Genomic DNA, 12507 nt, shown 5'->3' on the forward strand with positions numbered 1-12507 from the left:
CAGAAAATATCTACGGAACGAGTTGCAGGCAAAGCAGGCACGCCATTAATGAATGCCGTTGTACGCGGCTACACCAGTAAAGCAGAATGTGTGCGTGTACGCATTCTCCTGACTGTCAACCACCTCCCGCGGGCGCAGAGAGCTTTTTAGTAAACTGTCAAACTCCACCGAACCACGAATTACTCATTCCAACACGTCCTACTCCAATGTACTGTCGCGAAGTGTAGCACGGATCAAAGACCTCGAGATTCCGCGGATTCGAAACATCGATCCTGGACCGCAACATGTCGAGAGATCGTCGACAGATCGGGCGACCAAACCGATAAATTCGCATTTAACAAGTAGTAATGCTGAATAATCCGTTAACAAACTTCAGGAAAATATTTATACAGTTAATCCTAAATAGTGTTCTTCGCAACTGCATTCGCATCCGTTTCGCAAACATATATAATAATAAAATTCTATAAAGCTCAAATAATCTTTTATAATTATTGCATTGTTTGTATATGTGTGTAGTGTGTAGTGTATAAACGATTAATGATATACAATTTCAGTAATATTACCAATATCCTATCTCAATTAAACTTGTCGTAATTAGCTTTTTACTTGTCGAAATCGTAATTATAATTCCGATGATAAATCTCGATTTTGAAGAAAATCTGCACTTGTATTTGTCAACGCTCGACATCTATTTTATATATAATATTTGCATGTTTGTGAAAAAGATTTCAATTAGAGTACAATATTTAAAGACGATATTTTATAAAATATAATTTCTATTATATCTTTATTCAATTTAGCAATATGCTCTTAAGATCAAATACTTCACTTAAAATGACAAATTGTAACATCAATATACAAGGAATTCTCATTTGCAATAAAGCGCGGCAAATAATGATTTTCATCCAATTACCTTCTTCGTTGAATGCGAGATGCATCGAGTCACCCGACCGGAATTGGCGACAGCTGAGGCAACGGAAGTAAGGCAGCGACCACACAGATATCTTGTCCCGCCATAGGTCAACGTACAATAGTGAAAACGTTAGTAAACTCCTCTCCGCGTAATTATACACAAATTATCGTTATTGTTATGTTATTGTGTACGTGTTATTGTGACTTGTTGTTAGCGCAAATGCGTCTATTTATTACAAAATACACACATGTGCAAGCGAATTCGAAGTTTTCGAGCTTCCTCCAAAGCTAGCGAGTGCAACTTATGTCGCACAGTTTATTGCCCGACAGTTAATACCATAGTTGCATAACTTTACAATGCCCGTTGCGAAAAGATGTTCTGCTCTTTTGAAACTAAAATAATTACTGTGATGCATTCTTCGTAAGATATAAAATTATAAAAATAATATTTTGTATTTTGCATTTAAGATTATTTTTTAAAAAGAATGTAAATAATAAATCATTAATGATTTTATCTAATACAAAAAAAAAAATTTATTTTATATGATCTTTTCTCAATTTTATAAAAAAACTAATAAAAAAAAAACTAAAATTCATCGTTATATTTATTACCTAGAATGTATATGTATTTTTGCAATTGTATCAATATTTATAAAATGCAATATTTAAATAGTAAAGACATCTTGTGAGGCATTCGTCAAATTTTGAATACTGTATTAAATGTCTGAATCTTCTTAAGATAAATATTTAGTATTTCAATATTATCTATAATAGATATACTCTCAATTATCTTTAGGGGTAGCTGTGCTAGGTTGGTGGTTGAAAATGGATCGAACAACGCGGTGAACATCAGTCGATGATACAGAGCACGGTAGTGTTATACGCGATCAATACAAGCTTTAGAGGGAAGTACCACCATCTCTTCCCAGTACCGAGAAGCTCATCATAAAACTGGCATCTGTCGTATATTATGCTTCGAGAGAATTGTTTGATCGATGATTGAACTAAATACCTTCAGTAGTCCAGACCGACAATCACAGAATGCCGTCGAAATTGCAACCGTGATTTAATTAAATATAAAAATTGCATCGGTGCAACAAGCTCATCAATCTATTACGCAGTGTGGAAAATAAATTGTTCAAAATGTCACATTCATCAAAGCTGAAGCAGCCCAGACATTGTTTTCCAATGCAAAAACTACGAGTTATCGATGATACAAAGTATGTAGAATAATATGAATATTATAAAAATACAGGACTCTCTAATATAAAAATCTCTATGCATGCTATGAAAAAGATACGTCTTTTTATAACCAAATTTTGTCGCTAATTACATTTCTTATTATTTCATTGCACCAAACAATACGTCACAGAAAAGTATCGTAAGATAATAAATGATTAAATACATCTACAAATATGAAATATTCTGCTGAATTATTATCGTATAGATTAAGAATTTATTATGTCATTTATTATTTGTTGTATAATCTCTTGTCTTAGATATAACCTTGTTACAGATGGGAATATCCTTTTCCCAAATCAAAAACGTATTGGGAAAAGTTTTACGACAATGAAGAAAAGAGATTGATTAGAGTAAGAAATTTCTTTCCAAAATTATCCTATCTTCCAAATATTCCCAACTTACGCGATTCTGAAACAAATTTTTGCGATATCGTAGATTCTAACACTTCTTCCGCTCTTCAAGGTTTCGATAAGAACGTACTTCTTGTAGATTCAAAATTTTCATTCTCTAAAGCGTCAGATACTTCTCTAAAACAAGGCAGTGAAAAAATTCGTCCCAACACGGAGCCGATAGTTAAAATTTCTCCTCCCACGCCATTGAAAAAATCGCCAAAAATTGACGCAGTCACAATTACTGAAAACATAGAAGAACATACGCTTACTGCTGTTAAAAATAAATCGACGAGGAGAAAAGTAGATCTGTGTGAAGAATCTCTTGATGTTCCTCCCAAAAATTCTATCATGCCACATGACGGATTGGGGAATGGAAAAGTGTACTCAAAGAGGACGTGCCCCTTTCACAAACACGAGCCCGCGGTGAAAATTTTCGACGACGATATCGAGAAATATTTGTCAGACGATCCGAGAGCAAGCGTGTTGTTGGAACAGAAATTGAACAAATTGCCGCTATTGCCGAATGCCTCTAAACACAATAAAATTAAAAACAAAATAACCTCTGCCAAGAATGAAAAGATTGAAATGAATGCTTTCTCGCGAAAAGAGTTGGAGTATTATTCGGATAATGTTATTGATTTAACGGCGAGAGAAATTATAAAGGTCAAATCTAAAACTAAAGAGAATGATGCACTCAATAAACAGCGCAACCTTAAATCGGATGTTCTTATACCAAATCTTAAACTTTCTATCGGCAAAAGATCAATAAAGGAGAAAAATAGTTTAAAAATTGCATCGTTTCCAAAACTGTATCATTCTCAAAACAGAATTAAAATAGGTTCAGATAAATCAATAGCAAAGTCTCTGAAGTCACATAAATATGTAAAAGCTTTTAAAATTCAGGAGAATTTTATAAATAAATCAGAATGACAAGATATAATATCTGATGAGACACAATGTAACTTTCAAATGTGGCCGGAGCAGACAGTTGATGCCAGAACGTCAGAATTTTTAACTTATTCGCAACAATACGCATATAAAGCTTTGAGACACTTAACGCTTGACAAAAGTTTAAATTTCAAGACCAAAATGTGGATAGAGACATCGGATAAATCACGCGCCTCCACCGACAGATCGATAGTAGATACGGACGACAAGTCAGACGTTGCTGAGAGCGAAAGTCCCGAATCTGGGACTCGCAGCCCAGAATTTCCTTTCTTCCTTGAAGTGCAAAAAAGATTGAAGGAAACATTGGATATAAATGTCGAAAAACATAAATACAAGCTGTTGAGATCCAGCTCTGACAAGTCGTCAATGATTCCCGCGAAATCGTTGGCCAAGTCCGCGTTCAGCACAAAGTTCGCTAGATATGAAATCTGGGAAAGCCCTTCGGCGAGCATTTTAGACGCCATTCCAAAAGTGTCATGCTTTCGACGCAAAAACTGCGATAGATGCTTGTCCTGCATGCATAAATCTCGGCGGAAAATGGACGAAATCAAAGATATCTCTTCGCGAACAACACCGCTAACGAAAATAGAAGGAAAAGACGACAGCGAATCCAGTTCCGACGAACTTCCGGAATTTTCTGGAGAATTGCGAAAAATATATTTGCGGAAAAAAGTTAAGTATCGTGAAAAAATTGAGGATCTATCAAGTAAATCGATGTCAGACGAACAGCATCGAGTAGAACAAGAGGACACCGTGATTTCAATGAAGATCGATTCAGATCAATCTAAAGGTAAAACACCGAAGCCTACTGAAAACTTATTGTCGAAAGATTCCAAGAGTTTGAAAGCCATTTCTAGTTCAATCTCGATATCGTCGGAGAAGTCGAAAGTTTCGTCCTCGGACGCGCACACATCCGACGATGAGACATCATCTCCGCTGGCACTGGATAATGATCCGTCGCAGTACAAAAACATGGCGCCTTGCCACCTGCCTACCATCCTGCTACCCAGTATGGAACCTCTCCGAGCCCTGAAGTATAGAAAAGCGACCACCATGGAAGCGCGAATCGCTCTTATGGAGAGCGTGACATCGACAAAGGAGAAATCCGACGAGGAATATTATGACGATATAAAACCCGCAACGTCAAAAATATCAAAAGACAAGCGAAAAGTTGCCGAAAAATCCGAAGAAATCGACGACGAGAAAGACATGTCCTTAAAGAGCCCGAGAGTCCTCTTGAAAGTTAAATCAGAGCAGCAGCTGATATCGTCTATTGCAGAACCGACGCGAAAGGGCGAGCTGAAGAGGGGATACAGTTACATGGGCATCAAGAATTTATCGAAGGATTCTACGAGAAGTACGTTCGAGACTCCTCGAAGCGAGGAGGAAGATGGGCGAGAAAAAGTAATCTTTTTGGAGAAGGTAGATTCCGCGAAAGAGTTGGCTTCTTCCGGCTTAGTAGAGGCGGAGAAGGGGGCGGAATTACCGCTGTTGACAGTCGCCGAAATTTCGCGATTTTTGAAGAAAGTAAATCTAAAAGACGCGTCGGCCGCGATCATGCTCCAGATTCTGGCAAATGAATTTTCCTCGCGAGTGATAAAACAACACGACGCCGACTCGACGGCGGTAATAAGGCGTGCTAAATTAGCCGCAAGATTAACGAAGTTACTGGCTAACTCGAAACGTTATTTGAGCCCCGATAAGTTCCCATCTGACCTCGTTTTCTCCGCAAAACAGCCTCCCGTTTGCAATTCCCGTCTGTTGAGGCGAATTCTGCCACTCAATTCCTATAATCTCGTCGCGCCATTATTGGGCATGCCGAATTGGTACCCGAAGGAGACCCCCAAAGGAGTGCAAGAAATCGAAGATACGGTACGTTTGGAGGACGAAGACGAAGTGGAAAGTGAAACTCCTTTCAGTTTGGTGGTACGTAAATGAAAATGTTTTAAAACTGTTTATCTATCTACGATTAGAATAAATCCTCTTAATATCACTCAAAAAAATGATCTTGCAATAATAGCTAAAATTTTCTAGGTGTAAAAAATTAACTAAAACAGATAAATGATTAGCAACTGTTGTGATATTGCATATGTAATTACTTAATCAGTTTAGACAGAAACAGGATATATATCGGTATTGTTTGTGAACTTTAAAAAGAAAGTTTCTCTAAAGCGCCTATCTATATAAGATCAATCACGTGTTAGATCATGCAATGAATAACATTTAGCAATGGTACCTAAATTTTTCAGAAGCTATTGCTAGAACATTACTGCTATAAATTCTATATGTGACAAACAATGTTTTCACAGATACGAAAAATAGCGATACATTCTTGTTGCGATATCTAGAAATCTAATTACATCAGCAAAATATTTTTTTGAGTGATCACACGGCCTCTGGAACAAGTTTAGAATCAATTTCTTTTCTATAATAATAAAAACTTGATCGCGACCTTTAAATATCATAATAATTATAATTCAAATTAAATTTCTATTAAAATAAAATTCAGTTAAAATTAACAGAGGCAAGAATGCAATCTTAGAAGGAAAATTGCATTCTTATTATGTTATATATTTCCTAAAGAAATCAGTTATACAAGTTGAAAATGCAATATCTCACTTAATACTATGAATTCTATCATTTCTCGGAGTCCGCTTTGTCGGTTCGAGAATTATTAGTTGAGAGTAAGCTTTTATACGTCCGCAGGTGCATCCCCCGACGAGCAAAGACATTTCGACGAGCGGAGATGAGCATAAAGTAGGTCAGGCCAGATCGAATCCTTACGCTCTCTTTTTGAAGAAACCGCGACGCAAGGTATACGACGACGCAAAATAATATTATCGGTCTTGCGCGTTGAAATCCTCGCGCGGCTTCACGTTCCGCGTCTTAATTCCGAAATCCACGATCGCAGGCTGTCACCTGGCGTCCTTTAACGGCGACCGACCTCAAAGACTACGATCCTGAGGCCACGCTCGAAATGAGAGCCAGAAATATTACGGACAGGATATGCCGTGACTTCTGTCAGTGGCTGCGTGGTTTAGGCGGCACCAACAAAGTCATCGACGAGGAGGTCCTCAGAGATATGTTCGAAATTGACTTTACGGCCGACGCCAGCAGAACGACACAGGTATATGGGAACAAAGTGCATGGACGCACAATGTATCGCGCTCGTCCGACAACGTACGGCGTAACATCATAATATCATGCATGATGTAACAGCGTGCACGCACTTTGAGCGGCAAAACGCGGTTGCGGGATTGGAATTATAACTTTACGATATCAGAAGGCCGACCTAATTACATTCGCGTCTCACAATAAAACCCATCGAATCACGGGAAAGCAATTTTCCTTCGTCCCGAGTCGAAAATGTCGACGATACTTGTCGCAATCAAATTAATAATGCGACCACTTACGTTCGTACGTTCGTGAAAATAAATCACAACAATTAATAGACTAAAAGCTTCTACGTTAGATCAACGGTGGGAAGATAAAACACCTGTCGTTTCACTCTATTAATAGTGTATTTGTGTTTGGGATAGATGTCGATAAAGGAAATGCCGATGGTGCCCGACAAGGGAGCCGCAGCGAGACAATGTCTTGACGCCGGCGAGCTTGCCATGACCAGGAAGCATCTGATTAGAGATGCTAAAGCTGAGAGCAGGCCGGCCAAAACAATGGCGTTTGGCTGCGCGATACCCTGGGAGCATCAATTTGTACCGCCCGGAAATCGAGTGAGAGAGAGATGGCTGCACTGCGAAAACGTGACGCAAGATGTGGAAACTATGGATGTGGTCTGGAAGGGAATAACGCATCTGGATAGCGTGAAGACTTTCGCGAAATGGCTCCAAGAACAACCGACGGTGAGTTTTTAACCTTCACAAGAACATCCGACGGAATAATTTTGATTTTTCATTATTGTTTCAGAACTCGCTGCCAAATGTGCTGATGAAAGCAATCACCGATTTCTCGAGACACCCTGTCAACGATGAGGATCTCGTGTGAGGACCAAGAAGAACCGGACAAATTGAGCAAATCGGCCGTTTTCAAGTCGACGGTGTCCGTCAGAACGCAATTGTTTGACGTGTAATCAACGGAAGGAGGGGAAAATCGACGCGCGGAAAGAAATTGTCAATCCACACTCGAAGTTGGTTCCGCCGTTGCGCCTGCATACTGGCGCCAAATACGTTCCGTGTAACCGATACGACCACACGGATGACACGACGCAGAACGCCCATTTCCTGTATGCGGCGAACGGTTAACCTCCGCAGCCGCCGTGGACGCTTCAATTGTGAACAATTCCCGGGGAAATTTCGACAAACGTTCAATTACAGAACCTAATTTTCTGCTAATGATCACCGCGTTTCGCGCGAGCGACGTAACGTAGATAGAAATCAAGTTGCCCGTCAGATTCGCACCTCGAAATCAAAATGTATGAATCGTTAAAAGGCGCGAACGGTTACCGGACCATTATTCCTGATTTGGCGTGTAGATTGGATTAACAGTCCGATTTCACCGACCGAATTAATTCATTGGCAACGCGCGGCGCATCGACTAATGCTGTATTTCGCTGCACCAATTATCGATCACTCAGGTCTCATTGCACTGGACTCTATTAAACACGTGCGTGTGATTATAATTGTAATATTAATAATGATATTCATTCATCAATAATAACAACCTGTCATTAACGCGTAGGACAAGTAAATTCTCAAAATACATACGCACGCCTTTCTTCTACGTTAAACAAAACATTCAATAACGCTCTCGAAACCTTCCGACTTTAATTAACAAAATAAATATCATACTGCGAATGTAAATAATAATGTAAATCTTATAAAAAAAAAAAAAGGAATATTAAAATAAGAATGGGAAAAATAAAAAGCGCGGATAGAACCTGAAGCTGAACCATAGAACCGACGATCTCGCATCGACGAGTTGTCTAGCGAAATAACGCAAACGAGCCGATGAAATATTGGAAACGTATCACAGACGCTGGATGTCCTGACAGTGTCTGCTTACGACAGAAAATGCGCCTTAGACCCGCGGCAGCGAGAAGAAAAAAAAATGGAGCTCGCCTCGTTTGCGATATATTTTCCTCCTTGCGATATATTTTCCCTCCATAATTTCTTTGTCATTTCTCTCGCATGCCAAATAGCGGGATTCAAATTATATCGTGTCAACGAACGAAGAATCGTTGTGATGAGATGTCGTAGCAATGTTGCTTCTGTTTAAAGAAATATCGAGTGTGGTGGTACGAGATGAAAAAAAGCTCAGATCTAAAAAAATGGTGACCGGGCGCGAGCTTGCCGCACGCTTTGAATCCGGCTCTTCTTTCTGTTTACCTTTAATATTTGTCTAACCTTTTTTTCCCAGCATTCATGTGTGCCCCGCCGGTCCTAGCACACAAAACATAAAGCATTATTCGCGCGCGCGTTTCGCTGCTCGCTTTGTTAAATATTTACTTGCATAGTGACGTTTAGATGCCATGCCAGAAAATACGCGATTAACTTGTTTTCGCCGAATGCTCCATTTTTTAAATAAGTTCACGCTTTTCCAGACGGAATTTTTAAGTGCGGTCGAATATTTCCAGCAATTTTCCAGCGCAATTTTCATCATATTTGTAGTTATAAATTTATCGTGTTTATTAAACACGTTCACAGCTTGCGCCAATAATGTATTATATTATATATAATGTATTAATATAATCAAAATGTATGATTCTTTATCTTCTTCTCTCCAGAGCGCAACACGTTTCGTCCTTTTCGCGGAAGAATAAAAAAAAAATAATTAACTGAAGGAAAAACAGATTTTCCAACGCATTTTTTTTTTGCTAATAATAACAAAATTGTTCTATCGTCTCGATACTAACGAGGACGCTGCTGAAAAATCTCGAACTTGGAAGATACAACCCTCGTTGTCTTTTTTTAACCCGTTTCCAAGAGATCTGCCAGTGAGTCACGAACTTTACGAGAAAAAGGAAAAAGAGAGAAGGAGGGGCTTTTAAAAAGGAGACAGAAAGGGAATCGGAAGCGCACCGGGTACGGCCCGATGGGTGGCTGGACAAGGGGGTGGGGAAACGCGACGAACAAAAGAGGGAGTTTAGAGTCATCATTGGCCATTGGCCATCCGTTTCGCTCCACTTGGGACGAAGGATCCCGCTCGACCGAGAAATTTAACAAGGCGCACGTTCCCGACTGACAATAGCCAACTTTCCTGACCCCCGCGTGCCCGGGTTTTAATTACTTCAATTTGAACCCCGTGCTTGCCTCGCGATTCACTGCGACGAGAGGACTCGGCCGGTGGCCGACGGACCTCGCGATTTTTCTATCGGATCGATGGAACTGTTCGTCGCGAAAATAGAATGCGCAACAAATGGTGTTGGACAGAAATGAATTAACCCGCCAAAGTAGTAGTAGTTTCGGTATGAATCAAGTTTTAAATGCGGAATTTCTCGTTGTCAAGCTAACCGTGTATAAAATATACATCGCGAGTTTGATCAGTGCCGATTTTATCGTACGCTATCTATCACTCGCTCGATCAAATATTTCGATTGCGAGCTGTCCGCTGTCACTTCTGTCGGATTCAGTCACGACTGTTCGAGTATAACCAATCACGGAAAGCGAAACTAAACTAAACTAAATTCGACTCATGCGCCGACTCCGACTAAAACAATACGACTCGCAGCAAAATATCGATGCGCATCATTCCTCTCGCTTCTCTGTGTAAATTTTTTTTCAATCGTCTAACACATGAGCTCATGCTATGCGATAAATTTATGTGACATCACGTTCTCACGATATATCGCGGCTCGCTATACTGTGCGCGATGCACTTTCGACGGGTTATGCAACTATCGGGCGCGCGCCTTTATTGTAATATGTCATGAATGTAAAGTAAGACACGGCTCGCTCAGTGATTATCGTTATCCTTATTGTGGCGCACCCCAGAAAAAAACATCACCGGAAGCGACACTCGATTTCACTTTATTCAGTCACGTCATATTCGACAGTATACGAGAGCAATGCCGAGAGAGAAATCTAAATGTACGAGTAATCGAAGATGTGTTGCTTTTTTCTCTTTATCATTCGTTTAAATATTGGGAGCATTCAGGTTCACTACAATACAATATTCAAGTTCTCATTTCGTCTATGCATCCTTGAATTTTTACACCCAAAAAATATATTCTTAAAGTTAGAAAATTCCTCTGAGATGCATATTTTCTACTTCTAGAGGACCAAAAGTGTTTTATTTTAAGAGAATTTTCTTTCCCGTTAGAGAATTTTATCTCAGATACACTGTAAAAAATTACTGACTGACAATTCAGACAAAAGTGTTTGAAGTTTTCTTACAGTCACATTGTCTGAATTTTCGGACAAAATATTGTCTGAATTTCTAGCCACAGTTGTCTGAATTTCTAGTCACAGTTGTCTAAATTTCTAGCCACAGTTGTCTGAATTTTTAGCCACAATTGTCTGAATTTCTGATCACAGTTGTCTGAATTTCTAGCTACAGTTGTCTAAATTTCTAGCTACAGTTGTCTGAATTTCTAGCTACAGTTGTCTGAATATTTCTGATCTCAATGCCTGAATATTCAAACACTTTTGTCAGAATTTAGATGTGGTTTTTTTAAAATACTAACAATATATTTTGGTTTAAAGTATACTCAATGATGCTATGTTTCCTACCGAGCTCCCGACTCCCGAGCCCCACGCAAGCGAGAAGCGCGTACATGTTCTCGCTTGCGTGGGGCTCGGGAGTCGGGAGCTCGGTAGGAAACATAGCATCATTGAGTATACTTTAAACCAAAATATATTGTTAGTATTTTAAAAAAATCATACTTATTCAAACTTGTTTCTTACTGGTATACATATATTTCATTAAAAAACACAAACACCACGTAATCATAAAACTTTTCGGATGTAAGACTAATGACAGAAAACGAGATGTAAGTCGTAGTCGTGGATGATGTATGGTAAGGCAGAGAAAAACGTAAGTCGTGAAACGTATCCACACAATAACTTTTCACGACTTACGTTTTTCTCTGCCTTACCATACGTCCACGACTACGACTTACATCTCGTTCTCTGCTATCAACCTAACTAATATTCCGTAATGGATTCCACGACGCGATGTCAGTTGAGACTGCTTCAACTGCATTTGTTACACTGCTACTGCGTCTTCGCTACTGCACGAACATCCACGCATCGGGTTATAAAACCACAGCATGTCTGAAATTTTAGACAGATGCTGCTTTCAAATATGTTGTCTAATTTTTTGGACACCAATTCTAAATTTTTCGGACAGACGCGCCACTATTCTGAACTTTCAGAGAAACTACTCTGATAATTAAGACAAATTATCTGAAATTACTTTCAGGCACCCAGATCTGAAAATTCAGACAAAAATATGTCTGAATTTTTAGGCAATTTTTTACAGTGTAGAGAAGAGGATATCTAAAAAATAAACTACTCATCTTCTCCAGTTAATACAAAAAAGTATTAATAACCTCTTCTTTGAAGTTTATTTGAATAAAACGCTGAATGTGTTGTAAAGATTTTACACAAGCAAATGTAAAAATAATACACACTCACTATAATACATATATAAGATAGACATTAGAGCATCGCGTCAGAAATGATCACAGGTTATATGTCGTACATCTTTCGAGGAGAGAAAACATTATTTGACAAGTTCTATAAAAAGAAAGAGTTTAAATACTTATCTTCCAATATCTCTATATACTTCTCGAACTTTTAATCATTTAGCAATTACAAATTTTCATCCAAACTTAACGAGAAAACGACACACAAGATAAAATGTATGATGTATGACCTACGATCACCTATGACATGATGCTCTAATATCTATATAAAGTCTATATAAAGAGGAAATATATATATTTGGTGTATACTTTTTAGAGAAAACAACGCTATCTGTTCTTTCGCGCGTTTGCCTCAGAAACATAACATGTATTAACAAACTAATATTGAGAGAAATTCTCTTCGCTAGAGAGG

The 12507-nt window shown here is 38.8% G+C and overlaps 1 protein-coding gene across 2 annotated transcripts; it reads left to right on the plus strand.

Annotated features, from left to right (window-relative positions):
* The first annotated feature begins 1644 nt into the window (after positions 1–1644).
* Positions 1645–9212, plus strand: LOC105674258 (titin homolog). Of its 2 annotated transcripts, XM_067354312.1 has the most exons (6): positions 2060–2132; positions 2429–5420; positions 6201–6308; positions 6406–6621; positions 7034–7354; positions 7419–9212. In XM_067354312.1, the coding sequence occupies exons 2-6, from the start codon at positions 3516–3518 to the stop codon at positions 7494–7496; spliced, it is 2628 nt and encodes an 875-aa protein (XP_067210413.1). In that variant the 5' UTR covers positions 2060–2132; positions 2429–3515; the 3' UTR covers positions 7497–9212. The 2 variants fall into 2 exon arrangements, with proteins under 2 accessions (XP_012225917.2, XP_067210413.1); XM_012370494.2 differs by having other exon boundaries at positions 1645–5420.
* Positions 9213–12507: the final 3295 nt, after the last annotated feature.

This window comes from Linepithema humile, chromosome 1 (genome assembly GCF_040581485.1).
Source record: "Linepithema humile isolate Giens D197 chromosome 1, Lhum_UNIL_v1.0, whole genome shotgun sequence".
Lineage (NCBI taxonomy): Eukaryota > Metazoa > Arthropoda > Insecta > Hymenoptera > Formicidae > Linepithema > Linepithema humile.

Bases quoted from the DNA above. Each gene is read 5' to 3' on its own strand.
- LOC105674258 (XM_012370494.2), top strand. From the start codon at position 3,516: ATGTGGCCGGAGCAGACAGTTGATGCCAGAACGTCAGAATTTTTAACT. The intron at 5,421-6,200 runs GTACGTAAATGA...ATACGTCCGCAG, and splicing joins AAACTCCTTTCAGTTTGGTG to GTGCATCCCCCGACGAGCAA. The intron at 7,355-7,418 runs GTGAGTTTTTAA...TTATTGTTTCAG, and splicing joins GGCTCCAAGAACAACCGACG to AACTCGCTGCCAAATGTGCT.